Source organism: Epargyreus clarus, unplaced genomic scaffold (assembly GCF_041222505.1).
Source record: "Epargyreus clarus isolate Ecla_fem2 unplaced genomic scaffold, WU_Ecla_fem_2.2 ptg000021l, whole genome shotgun sequence".
NCBI lineage: Eukaryota > Metazoa > Arthropoda > Insecta > Lepidoptera > Hesperiidae > Epargyreus > Epargyreus clarus.
The window spans coordinates 11339264-11360969 of record NW_027332228.1 but is presented as its reverse complement, the minus strand read 5'-3'; the positions used below and the strand labels follow the sequence as shown (position 1 = coordinate 11360969).

General features: G+C 37.7%; 3 protein-coding genes across 3 annotated transcripts; all 3 read left to right on the top strand.

The window, feature by feature from the left end:
* The first annotated feature begins 62 nt into the window (after window positions 1-62).
* On the top strand, window positions 63-5375 carry LOC140750891 (uncharacterized). Its single transcript, XM_073084616.1, has 6 exons — window positions 63-780; window positions 869-1204; window positions 1313-1596; window positions 4502-4517; window positions 4635-4949; window positions 5071-5375. Exons 1-6 carry the CDS (start codon window positions 769-771, stop codon window positions 5356-5358), a joined length of 1251 nt encoding a protein of 416 aa, XP_072940717.1. The 5' UTR covers window positions 63-768; the 3' UTR covers window positions 5359-5375.
* Window positions 5376-7937: 2562 nt separating this feature from the next.
* Window positions 7938-18062, top strand: LOC140750837 (uncharacterized). The gene is given in 10 exon segments (XM_073084563.1): window positions 7938-7949; window positions 8036-8350; window positions 8473-8760; window positions 10786-11109; window positions 11219-11502; window positions 14200-14224; window positions 14336-14629; window positions 14760-15047; window positions 17242-17577; window positions 17696-18062. Coding segments are annotated over 10 exon segments (2454 nt in total). The 3' UTR covers window positions 17984-18062.
* Window positions 18063-20496: 2434 nt separating this feature from the next.
* LOC140750884 (larval cuticle protein A2B-like) lies at window positions 20497-21199 on the top strand. Its single transcript, XM_073084610.1, has 3 exons — window positions 20497-20508; window positions 20587-20793; window positions 20878-21199. Exons 1-3 carry the CDS (start codon window positions 20497-20499, stop codon window positions 21121-21123), a joined length of 465 nt encoding a protein of 154 aa, XP_072940711.1. The 3' UTR covers window positions 21124-21199.
* Window positions 21200-21706: the final 507 nt, after the last annotated feature.

The window sequence follows — 21706 nt, the reverse complement described above, 5'->3', positions numbered from 1 at the left end:
CTTGCTTAAAACAATACAAAATTTACAAATAATGTTAAATATCTTCTACCTTTCAGATACAACGAAGAAATTTCTCCTGGCAAAGAAAATGACCCGCAACCAACTTATGTAAAAGTACCCAAAGTGCAGTTGAACGTCGCACGTTCCCACAACATTGCGCATGCGCCTCAAAAGGCGTCGGTTAACTTTAACTCCAATGTTAGGAAACCAGCTTCGTCACAAGAGATCTTCTTCAACAAACAATTATTGCAAGCACCAAACATTAAGTTGATTCCAGCACAAAAGCGAAATATATTATTTAATCATCGTTCAGTTTAGTTTAAGGCGGTTTTAAGTCGGTGTACTATAAGAGTTTTTAAGAAAAAAATACTTATTTATTAAAAGACAAATGTTACCTACAGAAAATTAATGTAAAATAAAAATTAAAATTATTTAAAATTATTGAAATATTCAATGACTCCACAGGATACAACCAAGTAAGATGTATCTACAATTTCCTTTATCATTATGAAGTAACTAATATTCTCACATTCACGGAAGTTTTAATAGGCATTACAAAATGATCAATGATGATCCAAATACTAGGCTCAACTTGTAATACAGAAGCTATCCGGTGAATGTAGAACAGTTTTGTCAAAAGTGACCCGAGGCAAGGTTGTTCAGTTCGCGATTCTAGGTACAGGTGCGTAATGCTGACAGGGGCGATATAAACATTGTGCAAATCCATCAAACATCATTCAGTGGTCCAACACCATAGAAACAATCAACATGTTCTCCAAAGTAAGTTTGATTGAACGAAAAATAAAATCATTAGTAAAATAAAATGTGAAGAATTAAAATTTTATTATTCATTTAATCATTTTTTCAGATCATCGCTCTGTGCGCCGTAGTGGCGGTGTCCCAGGCAGGTCTCGTGCCCGCGCCCGCGCACTACTCCTCCGCCGCGGCCGTCTCCTCCCAGAGCATCGTGCGCCACGACGAGCCCCAAGGCATTGCTACCAAGCTGGTGGCCGCCCCCGTCGCCAAGCTGGCCGTAACTGCCCCCGTCTACCACGCTGCTGCCCCCGTCTACCACGCTGCTGCTCCCGTCTACCACTCTGCTGCCCCCGTCTACCACGCCGCTGCTCCCGTTTACCATGCTCCCGCTCCTATCGCCTACCATGCCGCCCCCGTCGCTAAAGTCATCGCTCGCGAAGAGGAATACGTAAGATGTTTTTAATAAAAGGAGTACCGTAGTAACATTACATTTAAATATTACGGAATAAAGTAATCTGAATAGTTGAGTAATAAATTAAAATATTGTTTCACACAGGCTCACCCCAAATACGAGTTCAGCTACTCGGTGGCGGACGCGCACACCGGCGACGACAAGCAGCAGCACGAGGCCCGCGACGGCGACGTGGTGAAGGGCTCGTACTCCTTCCACGAGGCCGACGGCTCCATCAGGACCGTGGAGTACTCCGCCGACGACCACAGCGGCTTCAACGCCGTGGTGCACAACACCGCGCCCACCGCCGCCCCCGCCATCATCAAGGCCGCCCCCGTTGTCCTCAAGGCCCCCGTCTACGCCGCCCCCGCCCTCCAGTACTACCACCACTAAGTCAATATGTTATAACGCTGTAGCTAATGTTTGTTGACTAATATTATTTATTGCAATATACGAATAAGTTCGATAAAATATTTTGTATTACTTTTCCCTCGACAATACTTTCGTCGATAGCTTTCGCATAGAGTAAGGTAGGTAGCACATAGCATTTTACTGTTATGGCATCTCAATCGTTATAAATGCCAGCCTTAGTGTATGATTATTTACCAGTCACCACAACAGTTATATAATAATTTTAGTGTACACCTATATACACATAAAAAACCAAAGGGATATTTATCCGAAAAAGGCATATAGATACTACAATTCCCAAAGACAGAATTTCTTCGCTACACTACCTATATCTATGACAATTCCCATCTCATTTAAGGCCAAAAAAGTACATTTCTGGAGGAGTGTACATCGAATATTTGATTTATAGTACCGATAAAAGGAATATCTGATATCTATTTAATTTAAAAGCGACTTTATGCCATTATTTCTTCGATCAACAATACCAACAAATATTTACAAAATTTTAAAGATAGTAAATCGCACCAGCGACAATATTTTTATTACAAAATAAAATGTAAATAATGTAACCTAATCTGAATTGAAGCCACCCCCATACATGATAATACGACGCCTTGTTAGCTTAGTTCTAGGATGTATGAAGCACTACAAAATTGGGTGGATCCATATTATCCTAGAGTGTCTTGTATTACATTTTCACATGGTTACCCTATTGCTGGGTAGGCGAACGTTTATGCATCAACGTGCCATTTTTTCTAAAGAATGTTTAATGGGGCCATTAACATGCTATCAAATAATTCTGACGTTCTGATTATTTGGAAAATAATAATAATAAATACTATCAAAACTGTATATTTACTACAAAAAAATTACATTTTGGAATGTTTTTATTACACGCATAATTTAAATTACTATAAAATTAGTGTGACTTCTGTTGCTGCAGGTTAGATGACAAATAATTTATGTTAGGATTGTCAGATGTTAGATACTTTTAGCAAAATCCATGCTGAACTGGATTTATCTGTTAAACGGTTTCTAACCGAGTTTTTAATATTTTATGAGCGACGACGTGCCCAAAATATTAGCCGTACCATCAATGGCAAGCGTGCCATTGGTTCGCCATCCCTGCCCTATTGTATAAATGCCCTAAACATCAGGCAGCCATCTTATTAAAATGTTTTATTAACCTCTACGGCTAAGTAACTAATATCCAATTGGGATCATAAGCGCTCGAAAATCTAATGTAGAGTTCCAAATTGGATTCCATATATTGCAATAACAGGACGTTAAAGAAAATACCCAAAAGTACTTCAGAAGGTGAATAAAAATAATTCACATTTTTTAAAAAAAAAAGCACATTTTCTAATTTAACTTTTCCAAAAACATCAAATTCTATATTATGTGACCTATATTTATTTAAATTGTCGTAAATAAAGCATAATATTAGCTAACAGTAGGCATTACAATTATAACTGCAAGTAAAATACTCGTAAATTATGCATTATGATAATTTGAATATGAACTTTCTACAAAAAAAAAAAAACGCTTTCTACACTCACAGCCCCACACTAGGATTCCCTGTATCGTGCATGCTATGGACACACACAGAGACAAATACACAAATACTCAGACCCAGAAACAGAAATCTAAATTCATTATTTAGAAATCTGTCTGGCTGGGGATAGAACCCGGGACCCTCTGCGCGTCAGACCGGCATGATGACCGCTCCGCCACACAGGTAAAAACCTTTAAAATGACCTTCAAAATGTTCCCAGACATCAGCGGTAGAAGAAATGTAAATGTACCATCCAAATGAAATTCTGCGGTTGAAGAAAAATGAATGAAAATCGATAATTTATCGATAAAAATATACGGTTACTTTTTACACCATTAAAGGCTCCAACACTGATGACTACACAGTCATCAGTGTTGGAGCCTTGTCCATTAATTCTATTGACCGAAAGTGGTAGACCTCCATGGCTAGTTCAAGTGCAAAGTCACTACTACCTTACCATCCTTGTACTTGTATCTATTATGTAGGTCATAACATTACAACACACTGTGTTACTGAAGCTTTCTTATCTAATGTAATACATAATTATACAGGATACATAACATGTACAATGTACATAATTATGAGCTGTCAAATTAAGAGGGATGCTAAATCATAATTAACTTGTAAGATAGAAAATCTTTATATGCCAATTACTGATAATAATTGACAAATTCGCAATCATACATTTTAACTTCAAGGAATGCGAATTCTTCCACCGGATAAAGATGTTACACAAGCAGGCTCACAACATTAACCATAGAGCTTATAAGGTTCAACACAGATTTTGTACTGGATTTCTTTTATATTGGTTGATTACTATCATCTACATCCAGTAACCAGACAAGAATTGAAAATATCACAATTTCCGTAAAAATCTTAAGGAAAATTACATTTAAAAATAACCTGATATACTTAGATAAACATATTTTCATGTAAATAGTTATTTAGACATACAATTACTTACAGTATAATTAATCAACAATTTCAAGTGTAAGTCAGACTTATTTACCCGACTGTTTTTATCAATGCAGTAATAATATCTCTATCATTATTTGAACTCCATATTATGTAGTTCAAATAATTTTATATGCACGTCTTGAAACAAATATTTATATAGAAGCTTTTGATTCCAATATGATAATGATTGTCACATCATATCAACTACAAGATAAATGTTAATGGCCAAGTGTGAATGTAGAACAGATCAAAATTGAACCGAAGCAAGGTTGTTCGATTCGCAGTAGCCCCTAGGCTGACAGAGCTACTATAAAAGCGTTAAACATGTTAGTCGATCATCATTCGGTGGTCAAACACGATACAAACAATATCAATATGTTCTCTAAAGTAAGTTTTCTATAGTAGATAGTATACCGCATTACAAAGCGTAAAAAACATTTAAGAAAAATAATAAATATAATTATTCTACATCTATAAAATTTATTAATCGAATAATATTTTCAGATCATCGCTCTGTGCGCCGTAGTAGCGGTGTCCCAGGCAGGTCTCCTGCCCGCGCCCGCGCACTACTCCTCCGCCGCGGCCGTCTCCTCCCAGAGCATCGTGCGCCACGACGAGTCCCAAGGCATCGCTACCAAGCTGGTGGCTGCCCCCGTCGCCAAGCTGGCCGTAGCTGCCCCCGTCTACCACGCTGCTGCTCCCGTCTACCACGCCGCTGCCCCCGTCTACCACGCCGCCGCCCCCGTCTACCACGCCCCCGCTCCTATCGCCTACCACACTGCCCCCGTCGCTAAAGTTATCGCTCACGAAGAGGAATACGTAAGTTAATTTTTATAAATTCAATACAGCTAATACAGTACAGTAATCAATACTTTAGATTGGCTACATACATATTACCAAACAAGTTAAATTTATAAATAAAATAAAATATTGTTTCCAGGCTCACCCCAAATACGAGTTCAGCTACTCGGTGGCTGACGCGCACACCGGCGACGACAAGCAGCAGCACGAGGCCCGCGACGGCGACGTGGTGAAGGGCTCGTACTCCTTCCACGAGGCCGACGGCTCCATCAGGACCGTGGAGTACTCCGCCGACGACCACAGCGGCTTCAACGCCGTGGTGCACAACACCGCGCCCACCGCCGCCCCCGCCATCATCAAGGCCGCCCCCGTCGTCCTCAAGGCCCCCGTCTACGCCGCCCCCGCCCTCCAATACTACCACCACTAACTCAAAATGTTATACGCTCCTAGTTAATATTCGTTGACTAATATTTATTTCAATATATGAATAAGTTCGATAAAACTTACTTTGTCTTATTTTGCCCTAAGATAATTATTGTAATAACTTGTACGTTATATCTATGGTGTAATTTTAATAAAATTAGTAATGAATGTAGAGATACAATATGAAATGAATTTCTATTAATGAATTTATAATACATATTCATTTAATATCGCAAAGGAGCTGCAAACATTTTCAAAATCGAAATGATAATCGGCAAAAGGAAACGCTAGCCTGCAACCGATCTTATCATTAAAAATATGACTGACCTATAACATTACATAGTAAACATTAACAATATTGAAAAGTTATAAAAATTGTATATAATCCTCTAACTCAAGTTAATACTGTAATGTTGGTAAGAAAATAATCTTTTCCTTATTAATTTTCGTAATCAAGAACTATTATCACTATTATATCTGATTTAAAATGAAGATAGGCACACTTTTAGATAACTTGACGTTATCAATCTGTACATGTTTGCGCCTGGGAGTAAAGACGGTTGAGCACCATCGCTGTCATTGTGGCGCTGACGTCGATGTGTTTGGACACCATGGACTTTCTTGTCAGCGCAGTGCTGGCCGCTTATCGCGTCACGCTACCATCAACGACGTCATTCGTCGGGCTTTTGTCACCGTCAACGTGCCGGCTTGTTTAGAGCCGAATGGTCTCGCACGTGACGATGGCAAGCGGCCCGACGGTATGACATTAATACCCTGGAAGCGGGGGAGGATGCTAGCTACGTGTGTCGACACACTGGCTCCTTCTCACCTCCAGGCGTCTTCCTCTGGCGCGGGGGCGGCGGCTACTACTGCTGAAAACGCCAAGCGTCGTAAATATATTAGTTTATGCAATAACTATATATTTGTGGCATTTGGTGTTGAAACTTTGGGTCCAGATGCTTGGCAGCTGTCAACTAGATAGCTCAACGTCTCTGGGGATCCGAGAGCTGGCATGCATTTTGCTCAAAGAATTGGTATAGCAATTCAGAGAGGAAATGCTGCCAGCGTCTTGGGAACCTTGCCCAAAGACAGTGATGGTGACAATTGTATATACGTAAATTTTGTAAATAAATTGTTTTATATTTACCTAGGTTAATTTTAAAGTATTTTCAATATTAAAAATGAAGATAAATCAACTTTCTATGTACCATATGTCTAAAATAAACACGATTCGAATAATTATTATTTGTAAAAAGAACAATTAAAGGTAGAAGTTAATTTAAAGAAAAATATTTTTCAACCCTTACCCCGTTTTATTATGACTAAAATTAAATAAAAATCTCCACTATTTTCGCACGCATTAAATGCAAACACTTAAAAATTGAGAGAAAGAATATCAAAAAATGACCCCATATCAGTGCACATAATTTGCATGATAATATATAATTTTAAGTTACACCTTAATGCAAATAATAATTTATTATTTTCTACTTTAAAGTTCGTTATCATTACTTAGTAGGTACCTTTAGTGAAAATAATTTTCCAAACCAAAATCTTTTTCTTGACATTTACTCGTAAATGAAACTGTTAACACAAAAATATCTGATAATTAATTAATAGATTTAAGAAATTGCATTTTAATCCTCTAAATTATAATATAAATTGTTTTGTTTTATATAATCCTTTTTATGGTTTCTACTAAATTACAGCTTCATTAATAATCTACGAAGCAAGATAAATTTTTGTGAGACAAAATGGCTCTGGTTTCTGATATTTCAAATAGAAATAGATTTTTTTCCTTAGCTGGATTACTATACTGCCACGTTTGTAAAAACTACCATATAACAGCAATGTAACACTTCTATTCTGTTTAAAAAAAACACTTATAAGAACTTATTATATTTATAAGCATGGCAACTTTGGAGATAACACAAATTTTGCAATTATGGTTCGCTGCAGGTTTAACTTTTGTTATACAATAGTGAGAGAGATTCATTAATTATAATGTGACATACGACGATTTTTGTTCAGAATCAGTTTAGTATTAAATCAAATACCACACTTACGAGTAAATATGATTAGTATACACGTACTTACTTTTATATGTAGCTGTTATGTAAGCTACTTTTGTATTTTCCTCGGCAAATCCGAGAAAAAATATTATTTACAAAATTTCCGATACATATTTTGCGTATATAATTTCCAAACATCAAATGCATTATACCTATTCTAAAATATAAAAAGTCAGTTCAACGAAGTCCGTATAATGCACGAAAGAAAGTAGTTTATTTCATCAGGCCCACTAAATTGTGACCTTCGAATTCAATAAAGGTCAGAGACACTTAATATAAAAAATAAAATATTGAGTTCATAATAATACAGTAAGAGATATTCAAGAAAAGATTTAGCATCACTTCAAATGCAACTTGTCAGCGGAAGGTATGCGAGTGTGAATGTGGAACAGGATTATCAAAAATTGACCTCAGTCTAGGTCGTTCGCCTACAGATAAGACAGTATAAAAACGTTGAGCAAATCAGTTACTATATCATTCAGTGGTCCGACACCATAGAATACAATTCAACATGTTCTCAAAAGTTAGTATCATATTATGATTTATGATAATTGGATAAGGAATTTAAAATAGAACAGATCGAATAACTTATTGAAATTATATTTTCAGATCATCGCTCTGTGTGCCGTAGTAGCGGTGTCCCAGGCAGGTCTCCTGCCCGCGCCCGCGCACTACTCCTCCGCCGCGGCCGTCTCCTCCCAGAGCATCGTGCGCCACGACGAGCCCCAAGGCATCGCTACCAAGCTGGTGGCCGCCCCCGTCGCCAAGCTGGCCGTAGCTGCCCCCGTCTACCACGCCGCTGCCCCCGTCTACCACGCCGCTGCCCCCGTCTACCACGCCGCTGCCCCCGTCTACCACGCCCCCGCCCCTGTCGCCTACCACGCTGCCCCCGTCGCTAAAGTTATTGCTCACGAAGAGGAATACGTAAGTTAATTTTATAAAATCAATACTGCTCTAATAATTTAAGATTGACTACATACGTATTACCCGAAGGTATTACCAAATAAATTAAATTTAAAACGAATTAAATAAAATATTGTTCCCAGGCTTACCCCAAATACGAGTTCAGCTACTCGGTGGCGGACGCGCACACCGGCGACGACAAGCAGCAGCACGAGGCCCGCGATGGCAACGTGGTGAAGGGCTCCTACTCCTTCCACGAGGCCGACGGCTCCATCAGGACCGTGGAGTATTCCGCCGACGACCACAGCGGCTTCAACGCCGTGGTGCACAACACCGCGCCCACCGCCGCCCCCGCCATCATCAAGGCCGCTCCTGTCGTCCTCAAGGCCCCCGTCTACGCCGCCCCCGCCCTCCAATACTACCACCACTAAGTCAAAATGTTATTTCGTCGTAGCTAACGTTTGTTGACTAATTATTATTTATTGCAATATATGAATAAGTTCGATAAAATTTGCTTTGTCTTATTTTACCCTATGATCATTATATATGACAAATTCACAACCCTTGTGCGTTACCTAAACGTACGTTATAACTATATTACCTACCCAATATAATTTCAATAAAATCAGTAATGAATGCAGAGATAACGGTTACAATATGAAATAAATTTTGAAGAATTAATTTCCAATATTCATTTACTATCGTCTTTATGGATTTGCAAAAATTCAACTAAATCGAGGTAAAGATCTTTAAAAAACTACCTGCCTTTAACAAATATGACATATCATAGTGAACATTAACGATACACTGGTGAGTGTTCCGAGGAACTATTTGACCTGGTACCTATCTAGATACCTGGTATCTATGTACCGATGTATGGTGATGTCACCATTCCTCATCATACGACTCGCCAAAGACTGAAGTTCCAACCACACCAACTGGACTCGTAGCGGTCCTCTACAATTCGATTTGCATGGACGTCCTTGCCACGAACGTGTAAGATGTGGAATGAGCTTCCTCCTGAGGCATTCCCGGAGCGCTATGACATGGGGCTCTTCAAAAAAGGTACAAAAATAGATCACATTTAAAGCCGGCAATGCATTGGCAACTCCTCTGGTGTTGCAAATGTCCATAGGCGGCATTGACTACTTTCCACCAGGTAGCACGTCTGCTTAATTGTTAGCTTAATCATTAAAAAAAACTTTAACTATATTGAAAAGCTATTATATTGTAGATATGTCATTCTCTAACCTTACATTAATTAAAAAGACTAATATTGTTATGAAAATAATAGATCGTACGACGTACGTAATCAAATTGATTAGTTTTCATAATCAATTTGAATATTTCTATATCTGTTTAAATTAAACACAACTCGAGAAATAAGAATTATGTGTAAAAAAGAAAAATGTTAAAATTTTCACACTCCCACGGCTAAGAGGCAGAAAATAAATATTTAAGAAAATATATTTTAATACCTGAGCCCCGTTCTTATTACAGACTAAAAAGTAAAAATATAAATTAAATTATTCCAAAATCTTTAGTGAAACAATTTTTCCAAACTAATATATTTTTGTTTGCATTAAAATATTATAAAGGAAACCATAAAAACAAAATGATTGATAGATTTAAGAAATTGAACATTACTAATCTCGTATTAATACTATTATGATTTTCATTCATTTATACCTTTTTATGGTTTCTATTAAATTAGAGGTTGAATGAATTAATATTCGAAGCAACATAAAATACACTTTAGACTTACAATTTTTTTTAACATAATATGGCTCTATGTCTATATCCTATAATACAACATTCGTACCAACTCTTTTATAGCAGTAAAGTAACACTTCTTTTTTGTAAGTTTAGTATTTAATTACATACCTGAATTATTTATTAATATAATTGGATTGCACGTACTTAGTTTTATATCTAACTGCTATCGAAGCTAGTTTTATATTTTCCTAGCCAGTTTCGAGAAGAAATGTGATTTATAAAATTTCCGAAACAGCTGTTGCATACTCGTAAACTCGTACTCGTACCTACTCTAAGTCAGTTCAACGAAGTCCGAATAGTGCATGAAAGAAAGTAGTTTATTTCATCAGGCCCAATAAATCGTGACCTTCGAATTCGATAAAGGTCAGAGACACTTAATATAAGAAAAAGAAAATCTTAAGTTCATAATAATACAGTAAGAGCTATTGAAGAAAATAATTAACATCACATCGTATTATACAAGTTGTCAGCGGAAGGTATGCGAGTGTGAATGTAGAAAAGGATTATCAAAAATTGACCTCAGTCAAGGTCGCCTACAAATAAGACAGTATAAAAACGTTGAGCAAATCAGTTACAATATCATTCAGTGTTCCGACACCATAGAAAACATTTCAACATGTTCTCAAAAGTTAGTATCATATTAATTATAGAAATAGGATAAGGAATTTAAAATAGAACAGATCTATTAAGTATTCAAATTATACCTTCAGATCATCGCTCTGTGCGCAGTGGTGGCGGTGTCCCAGGCAGGTCTCCTGCCCGCGCCCGCGCACTACTCCTCCGCCGCGGCCGTCTCCTCCCAGAGCATCGTGCGCCACGACGAGCCTGAAGGCATCGCTACCAAGTTGGTGGCCGCCCCCGTCGCCAAGCTGGCCGTAGCTGCTCCCGTCTACCACGCCGCCGCCCCCGTCTACCACGCTGCTGCCCCCGTCTACCACGCCCCCGCTCCTATCGCCTACCACACTGCCCCCGTCGCTAAAGTTATTGCTCATGAAGAGGAATACGTAAGTCAATTTTATAAAATCAATACTCCTGTAATAATTTTAGATTGGCTACATACGTATTACGAAATAAATTAAATTTAACACTAATAAAATATAACATATTTCCCAGGCTCACCCCAAATACGAGTTCAGCTACTCGGTGGCGGACGCGCACACCGGCGACGACAAGCAGCAGCACGAGGTCCGCGACGGCGACGTGGTGAAGGGGTCGTACTCCTTCCACGAGGCCGACGGCTCCATCAGGACCGTGGAGTACTCCGCCGACGACCACAGCGGCTTCAACGCCGTGGTGCACAACACCGCGCCCACCGCCGCCCCCGCCATCATCAAGGCCGCTCCCGTCGTCCTCAAGGCCCCCGTCTACGCCGCCCCCGCCCTCCAGTACTACCACCACTAAGTCAAAATCTTGTTACGCCCTAGATAATGTTGTTAACTAATATTATTTATTGCAATATACAAATAAGTTCGATATAATTAATATTGTATTAATTATCACCTACTCCAATATATCCCTTATACAACCATAGTTTAATAGGTACCAAATTAATAGATATCAAATTGAACAAACATTACAAACTCATTCTATACATATATTTTAAAACCCATAACTGTTTGTACATAATTCCCGTAATTTATACACCTACTAGTTTTGCCCGCGGCTTCGCCCGCGTTTAAAAGAAAATCATATAACATACTAACATACATAAAACTGAAAATTCGTACCTTCAACTTTGCTAAAGATCATCACTTGATGAAATGCATAGTTTACGATTCAGTCCATGCTAATATCGATTAAAATTACACGATGTTTTGGGTCCAAAAGATCGATTCTCCGATTAATCCATCTTAGATCGCCATCCCTAGTTCCCGTCCTAGTTCCAGAATTTCCGGGATAAAAACTATCCTATGTTCTTTCTCGGGTCTCAGACTATCTTTGTATAAAATTTCATTACAATCGGTTCAGTGGTTTAGGCGTGAAGAAGAGACTACCCGACAGACAGACAGAGTTACTTTCAGATTTATACTCGTAATATTAGTAAGGATAAGGATTTGGAAAAAAACAGTAAGCAGTAAATAATAGAAAGTGGGTAAAATTTCATCTGTGGCTTTCTACTTTGTTTACAATAATTTATTACAATGAAAATAAGACATAAATATACAGATAATAAATTCTGAACCCCTAAAATTATTTTAGAACCTCGCTTTTCCTGGACACACTACTAAAATTAGTTTACGTTTATCACTTTCCGAGTTCACTATCGAAAAATATCAATTATCACAATAAGGAACTTTTTCAAAATTTCCACAACTTAGTAATTTGAACCTAAAAGTGAAGTCCACATAAAATAGTCGTGGCGTCACCGATCTACCTCAGAGACCGATTTCCATTTATGTGGAAATCAATATAAATAATACATTGTTATTAAGAAACAAAATTATTTTATAGTTAATCAAAGTAAAAGTAGAAAATAATTCTTAATGTAAGACAACAATTATTGACGAGAATTCTTTAAAAAAAATGTAAGCACTAATTTCGTACAAGTAAATAAACACATTTTTTAAACAAAAGAAGTTGTAATAATATCACAGACCTGTATCTATTTTGTAAAATGATTTTAATTATTAAGGTTCCGTACCCAAAGGTACCGCATGTAAGACATGTGTCATTTGTATGAAAACCAAGCGTGCCATTTTTCCGATCGACTGACACTTGTAAAGAAGGATTTAGAGGTGTTAATTGTTCGTCCGAGAGAAAACCGATTAAAAAGCTCTATCTCGATTTATAAATGTCGTGTCGATTCTTCTATAAATATCGATTTTGAATTCGATAAATTAAAAAAAGGAAAAGTTGAGCATTAAACGTTTCAGGAACGATCGAAGATGGATTTTCGAGAAATCCTCTAGATTTATTTTACTAATCTGATTATCTGGGAATGTTTTGGTGTAAAATAGTCATCGAATGTTGACTGCTGTTAATAGGAAGAAATATGTGTGGCGGTGGTGAAGCGGGAGTTGAACCAACGTTTAAAACAATAATACAAAATATGTAAATATTGCTTAAACATTTATTAACCTCTGGTGATAAAATAGTCTATGCACGTCGAAGGACTCCAGGACGTATCCGTGCCATATTATAAATTGATGATAATTAAAAAAATGCTTATTTTTTAACTTTATCTTATTTTGTAAAAAAATGAAGAAGAAAATTGAATAATCTATCTAGTTTCTCATTACAGAAATAATGAAACCTTACAGTGAGTAAACTATTTAAATTACATACATTTCATTTAGTGATACAAAACATAGATACATTATACATTATGCAAAGTTGTAAGGATATCGCTATTAGATTGAGACGCGTCGATGTTACGTTGGCGCACTCATTATCAAGTAACACATGAAAAAATCTGCCGAAATGACCACGATAACTCAAAGGTACCATATTTGATAATCATTTTGCGTCACTTAAAAACCTGTAAATTTAATGGTAAATAACTAAACAACAACATTGTAATTCAAAATTAGTTAAACGTTACACGTTTGACAATTTTTAATTACAATTAATATTTATTAAACATTATTGCTTTTAAAAAAAAGTTACCAAATATTTATTAAGCAAACATTATTATTCATCCATTTCCAAAAACGATTAAATAATCGCAAGCGAGAAACTGGCATGTACGCATTATTTATTATGAAATTCGTTATGAAAACTTTTGATTCCTGGCAAGGATACTAGTTTATTAAGTGTGCAGTTTTCATTAATACATAAGTACATACCTATTTGAAATGTATGAGCTTCGCTTTTTTCATATATGCTTAAATTTTTGTTTCAACAGAAGTTATATTATACCCTGAAATCCTTGTAAATTTTGCAAAATTTGCAAATTTCACACATGAAAAACACGATTTAATAGTAACGTCTCATACAGCTTAGCATTGGAAGGCATGCGAATGCAAATGCAGAGCAGATTTGTCCAAAAAGTGACCTGAGGCAAGGTCGTTCACTTAAGTTATTGGTGGGTCTGACAGAGTATAAAAACGTAGAACACATCCGTTGAAGTATCATTCAGTGGTCTAACAAAATAGAAACAATTACAACATGTTCTCCAAAGTAAGTTGCTACTGATACCATATTAATATAAATAATTTATTAGCAAATTGAAAAGAGGATTACAAATTTAATTTTTTTATCCTAATCTTACACATATTATTATACTTTCAGATCATCGCTCTGTGCGCCGTAGTGGCGGTGTCCCAGGCAGGTCTCCTGCCCGCGCCCGCGCACTACTCCTCCGCTGCGGCCGTCTCCTCCCAGAGCATCGTGCGCCACGACGAGCCCCAAGGCATCGCTACCAAGCTGGTGGCTGCTCCCGTTGCCAAGCTGGCCGTAGCTGCTCCCGTCTACCACGCCGCTGCCCCTGTCTACCACGCCGCTGCCCCCGTCTACCACGCCCCTGCTCCTATCGCCTACCACACCGCCCCCGTTGCTAAAGTTATCGCTCGCGAAGAGGAATACGTAAGATAATTTTTATAAAATCAGTAATGCTATAGTAATATTAGATCTCAAAAAATAATTAAAAGAGCTTACTAATTAACAAAACAAAATAAATTTTAATTGACTAATTCTAAACTATTATTCCGGACAGGCTCACCCTAAATACGAGTTCAGCTACTCGGTGGCGGACGCGCACACCGGCGACGACAAGCAGCAGCACGAGGCCCGTGACGGCGACGTGGTGAAGGGCTCATACTCCTTCCACGAGGCCGACGGCTCCATCCGGACCGTGGAGTACTCCGCCGACGACCACAGCGGCTTCAACGCCGTGGTGCACAATACCGCGCCCACCGCCGCCCCCGCCATCATCAAGGCCGCTCCCGTCGTCCTCAAGGCCCCCGTCTACGCCGCCCCCGCCCTTCAATACTACCACCACTAAGTCAAAATGTTACAAAGCTGTAGCTAATGTTTGTTGACTAGTTATTATTTATTGCAATATACGAATAAGTTCGATAAAATTTACTATGCATTAATTATCCCCCATTCCAATATACATATTTATTAAAAAACAAATACCTATCAATAAATATCAAATGAAACCACTTAACAAACCCATTATATACAATAGTACAGGGTACCTATGTTTTATTCAAAGTGAAATCGTTCATTAACTAATGATGCAGTTTTATTTTTTATCAAAACCGTCTCGTAAGTACGTTTAGGATTTTTCACTTATCCATATATGTAGGTTCGGATTTCACCTTTCAGGCCCATTTAAATAAAACACTATGTATACAAATAATAAGTTCAGAATCCCTAAACTTATTTCAGAAGCACGTCTTTACTAGTCAAATGTAGTATAGACTAATCGCTGAGGGAATGTATATTAAAAGATTTTGAGATAAACATGTATATTCGGGAATATTTAATGACGAGCATTTGCCCGCGGCTTCGCTCACGTTACGAAGTAATTTTATGAACTAAGAAGATTTATACAAACTTTCATCCCTAATTTTATCCCCTTGAGCAATATAGAATATATAGAATTGATCAAAATCTTTTCTTAGCGGATGCCTACGTCTTAACATCTACCTGCATGCCAAATTTCAGCCCGATCCGTCCAGTGGTTTGGGCTATGCGTTGATAGATCACTATGTCAGTCAGTCACCTTTGAGTTATATATATTTAAAAATAAAAAAATAAAGATAAAGACTTATAATGATATAATGATAATCAACAGTACAAAACATCAATATCAATATATTAAAAATTATTATCGTATTGTATATATTTAACTACTAAAGTAATATTATCGATCATATTATCAATTCTGATAAATCATTATTTTTTTTATAAAATCATATATTTATTATTCATAAATTATTATTATTATTATTATTATTTTAGTTTACCTTGTAAAGGGAGGGCTACATATTTGTGCCGTTTGCGGTAGAGACTCTGAGTCCGTGGGAGCCAGAAGCACGACGCTTCTTCAAGGAAATGTCTTTGTGTCTGTTTGACGTTTCTGGAGACCCAAGAGCTGATTTGGCCAAAGAATAAGTTGGGCATACAACGCGGCAACGCAGCCAGCATTATTGGGACTCTAACGGAAGGCAGTGATTTCGACTCATTGGTTGATCATTTTATGTTTCGTTTTTTTTTTTATTACCTTAAGCTTTATTATTTCTTTTTTTTTTTGTTTATTTTTTGTATATATTGTATATAGATTTACAGTTAGAATTTTGTAAATATAATGATTTGTAATATGAATAGAAATAAAAGTAACTTATTATTATATATTTATTTTATCTTTAAAATATAAGAAACATAAAATATACGGCCATAAAAATAACTTTACGTTTACGATCCGAGTTCACCAAAAGAAAAAAATAATATGCAAAAGTACTTACTTCAAAATTTCCATATTTCTGTAAATATAGAATCTGAAATCAATAAACCAAAGTACATTAATTAGGTGATGGTTTTTCCCAGGTAACACTGGCAGGTAACATAGGAAGAGATAGCCTAGTGGTTAATAAACTCGGCCTCTCGATCGAGGGGTCCGAGATTCAAATCCCAGGCACGCACCTCTGATTTTTCATCACTAATTATCACTTGCTAAACGGTGAAGGTAAACATCGTAAGGAAACCTGCTTACCTGAGAATATAAAAAATAATCTCAAAGGTATATGAAGTCTACAAATACGCGGCCAGCGCGGTGGACTACGGCCTAATCCTTCTCATTATGAGAGGAGACCCGTAACCCCGGAGAGGAGTAACGGTTTGATGTTGATGATGATGAACACTGGGAGGGCTTTTCAAATTTTTTTTTTTTTTTTTTAAATTAGGATCGTATCATACAATTCGGCATTGGCAGGCATGCGAGCGCAAATGCAGAGCAGATTTGTCAAAACTGACCCGAGGCAAGGTCGTTCACTTGGGTTATAGGTGCAGCTGACGGAGTATATAAACGTAGAACAGATCAGTCGAATTATCATTCAGTGGTCTAACACCATAGAAACAATTTCAACATGTACTCCAAAGTAAATTGCAACTAATCCTATACTAATTAAAAAAAAATTGCAAATTGAAAAAAAAAAAGGATTAGGAATTTAAATTTGAAGCCTTATTAGTTACTCATATTATATTTTCAGATCATCGCTCTGTGCGCCGTAGTAGCGGTGTCCCAGGCAGGTCTCCTGCCCGCGCCCGCGCACTACTCCTCCGCCGCGGCCGTCTCCTCCCAGAGCATCGTGCGCCACGACGAGCCCCAACGCATCGCTACCAAGCTGCTGGCCGCCCCCGTCGCCAAGCTGGACGTAGCTGCCCCCGTCTACCACGCAGCTGCCCCCGTCTACCACGCTGCTGCTCCCGTCTACCACGCAGCTGCCCCCGTCTATCACGCCCCTGCTCCTATCGCCTACCACGCTGCCCCCGTCGCTAAAGTTATCGCTCGCGACGAGGAATACGTAAGATCCTTTTTATAAAATCAATACTATTTTAGTTATATTGGATTGGTTGCATACATATTATAGAACAAAATAATTTTTAACACTTGAATAATAAAATAATAATTGTTTCGCACAGGCTCACCCCAAATACGAGTTCAGCTACTCGGTGGCTGACGCGCACACCGGCGACGACAAGCAGCAGCACGAGGCCCGCGACGGCGACGTGGTGAAGGGCTCGTACTCCTTCCACGAGGCTGACGGCTCCATCAGGACCGTGGAGTACTCCGCCGACGACCACAGCGGCTTCAACGCCGTGGTGCACAACACCGCGCCCACCGCCGCCCCTGCCATCATCAAGGCCGCCCCCGTCGTCCTCAAGGCCCCCGTCTACGCCGCCCCCGCCCTCCAGTACTACCACCACTAAGTCAAAATGTTATTTCGTCGTAGCTAATGTTTGTTGACTAATTATTATTTATTGCAATATATGAATAAGTTCGATAAAATATATGATCTATCAATTACCACCTTCGTCTTTACAAATGTTATCTATTTTTAAACACCACAAATGGCCACAAAAGCCAAATAGGTACTTAACACAAAGTATGTTTTTACCTAATATATAAAATAAAAAAAAAACACTCAGGTTACAATTTAAAAATACATGAAAAAAATCTACTTATTACACGTATTTAAAATAACAACGTATTATAAATTTGATACGCCAAAAGAATGAATATCAGACTGCAGTCGTCATTTGTTTTTTCTTATATTCTTTTTACAATTTTTTTTCGACAGCCAGTATTAAATTGACTGCCAGTATTTAATATACATAATTAACTGTAACGTTTTAAATATTTTAAATTAATATGATTACAACATTACTTTGCCTACTATCAATATATTACATTTAATTAGGTGTTTTTTAGTTCTATAACTTACTACTACTACTTACTTATGACTATTCATAGACTATATTTTTAAAATATAAGAAACAAAATAGAAACTTAATTTTTATTCATTGCAGTTTTCTTATACTATCGGTTTGACCGTTTCCCATGTTCGTACCATGTTTGTACGAGTACATATAATAATTAAAAGTGGTGGAACGTGGTCGTTCGTATTCGGAAGAAACAGGATTTAATTTTTCAGTAAAATATCTATAGATATACGCACCTAGAGGAAATTGCGTATTTTTTCTTTATTGAAATTTTAATATAAATACGTGTGGGTGTCATCTAAAAATTAGAATATTTTACGATGTGCACAGAATATAACAAAAATTGAGCGGATAATGTTCCTTGCTAAATCTGTTGATCATATAATTTACTATTATTGTGCATATTGATTATTATAAAGTGTACGCTTTAGCCACAGAATATACATGAATCAAAAATCAAGTATCAAAAATCTAGGTCTAAAGTTAAAGCTTAGACTAGTTTGACCATAAAGTAGTTTGATATAGAGTGTCAAAAAAAATGTTTATGCCTATAACCCATAAAATAGTGAATGTTTCTTGTATGTGATATCTATTAATTTATCAATTAATTATTTTCGTGTCACATTGAAGTTATACTTTTATTTTGCCAAAGAGATACAAATATTTAACTTCTAACGTGAATATAATAAAATTCACGCACTTCTTTTACATGACAAGCGCATATAAAAATAAAACTTTATATGTAAATATAGGATGGCAATATTATAGTTTGGAATCTCAAAGCTGATAATATGATGATAGATTCAATTGATTGGATAGTACGGCTACTAAACCTCATGTTTGGGGTCATTTGAGTAATTTTGATAAGACAAAATAAAGGTATATTAGTCTTGTTTACGGTTTGATGCAAACATCACGTGGTATGATACCTACATTCATATTCAGGTGGTTGGTCGAAAATTTTCTGCTTGTCCTTCTTTTCTTATAATAGAGGTAGGTATGTGGTAAAATATTATTACTACCAAAAAGTAAAACATTTTTAATCAATATTGTAAGTACAGGGTTATCAACTACTAAGAATCATGCTAATGAAAACTGTTTAACCAGACATCTGAATGTGTGGGTTTGAACCTTATCTAACCTTCTGACTGAAGGTAAGGACTTAAATTTGAAGTTTAAAATTTTAATCAGAAATGATAAAAGTTTAAAAAAATCTTATAGTTTATATGTATCTTAAAATGTTTAAGTTTATATTTATTGTTATCCGACCTACCTGTATCTGAAAATATATCTGATTTGTTTACATGATCTTACTACGGTCACTAGAACTCTTAATTCAACTGCACTACAATAGTTCTGAGTGCTGCTGAAAATATACAAATAAATATAGTTTCCTATTTGCCACAGTTATAGAGGAGGACGAAGGAGTTCCTTCGCCCTCCAGTTAAAGGGTTGTGAACCTTAGTAATCTATCCTTACCATTATTTTTTTTTGTTGACGAGTTGAAAACCTTCAAAAGGTACCCTTTTATGCCGTGGGAGCGGCACGGGGTTATGTGGGATTCTTAATCTATCCTTACCAGGGCAATTGTTAAGGCGTATACAGCCCAAGTCACTAATGCCGCTGTTAGACAGGAGTAACAGATAAGATCTTAAGACAGATCTGATTCGGACAGTTAATAAAATAATTACCGCCAAATGCACTAAATGTTTACGTTTCAAATTTAAAAAAACTTAAATACTCTATCTTTGCTTGCCTATTTTGATTGTTATGCGTATCTATCTGTAAGTAACTAAAGCAATTTTTTCATCATCCGTTTTAGTGAATGGATTGATTAGGTAATAATCTACGACCTAGAGTACGGCCCCGTTTGACAACTTCCACTACTATTGCTCCTAAGGATTCCTTGTAGTATTTGCGACTATAAAACGTAGACACACATTTGCAAATTTATTATTCGTTCTTTTTCATCCAACAAGTCAATACCTGTTTGCATAAACATGTTCGCCAAAGTAAGAATCGAAAACAAAATGAAATAATTAAATTTACTTATTTAAAAAAATGGACACTAATAATATTTATTCCCATAGATCGTAGCCCTTTGCGCCGTGGTGGCGGTGTCCCAGGCAGGTCTCCTGCCCGCGCCCGCGCACTACTCCTCCGCCGCGGCCGTCTCCTCCCAGAGCATCGTGCGTCACGAGCAGCCGCGCCTCGCCATCGCCGCCCCCGCCTACCACGCGCCCACCCTCGCATACTCCGCTGCGCCCGTCGCCATCGCTAGCCGCGCTGAGGAATACGTAAGTATCAACACAATCCTATCATACTAACACGTGTGCGACCTCAACTGCACGCACCATACTGACCATAACTTTATCGCGCAGGCTCACCCCAAGTACGAGTACACCTACTCCGTCGCTGACGGCCACACCGGCGACAACAAGCAGCAGCAGGAGTCCCGCGACGGCGACGTGGTGAAGGGCTCGTACTCCTTCCACGAGGCCGACGGCTCCATCAGGACCGTGGAGTACACCGCCGACGCTCACAATGGCTTCAACGCGGTGGTGCACAACACCGCACCCAAGGCCGCCCCCGCCTACTCCGCCGCTATCCCTCAGTATTATCACTAACTTTAAGATACTCCGATTACCCAAAATGTTGTTGACTGTTTATTTATTTTAATACAAGAGTAATGTAAGAAATTTATGCATTTTATTTTATTATTTGACACGTACCAAATTGTGTTTTGGAGAATGATCATTAAATTAAACCAGTTTAACATTTATCATTAAAGTATTATAAATGTAGAGTTGTCAAATATGTCATTTTGCAAGGTGTCTCTAATTTATTGAAGTCACGTGCGCTAATGTAACTCGGCTACGGACTTGGATCTGGAGACAAGCGATGTAACAAGGAGTGTGGTTTTTGTAGCATGAAGCATGCCATGCATAATAGAGACAGACAACAGTGATGAACGGTCCAAAAATATGTAGGGCAGCCTAAAATCGCACTGCTAGTCGCGACACTTATAGCTAAAGTGCAGACCGTGATCGAACAATAAATGTATATGGTTCTTAAATATACTTAAGTCTGACAATGAAATCAAAGTCCGTAAAAAGGGGAAATTCTTAAACAGAACAATCAAACGAGATTAAACGGGATTGTACTCCCTCCTATTTTTAATCCGAGATTGTACTCTTACACCTGTTATTA

Coding starts and splice junctions, on each gene's coding strand:
- LOC140750891 (XM_073084616.1), top strand. Junction 1,205..1,312: donor TCGCTCGCGAAGAGGAATAC/GTAAGATGTTTT, acceptor TGTTTCACACAG/GCTCACCCCAAATACGAGTT. Junction 4,950..5,070: donor TCGCTCACGAAGAGGAATAC/GTAAGTTAATTT, acceptor TATTGTTTCCAG/GCTCACCCCAAATACGAGTT.
- LOC140750884 (XM_073084610.1), top strand. Junction 20,794..20,877: donor CTAGCCGCGCTGAGGAATAC/GTAAGTATCAAC, acceptor TTTATCGCGCAG/GCTCACCCCAAGTACGAGTA.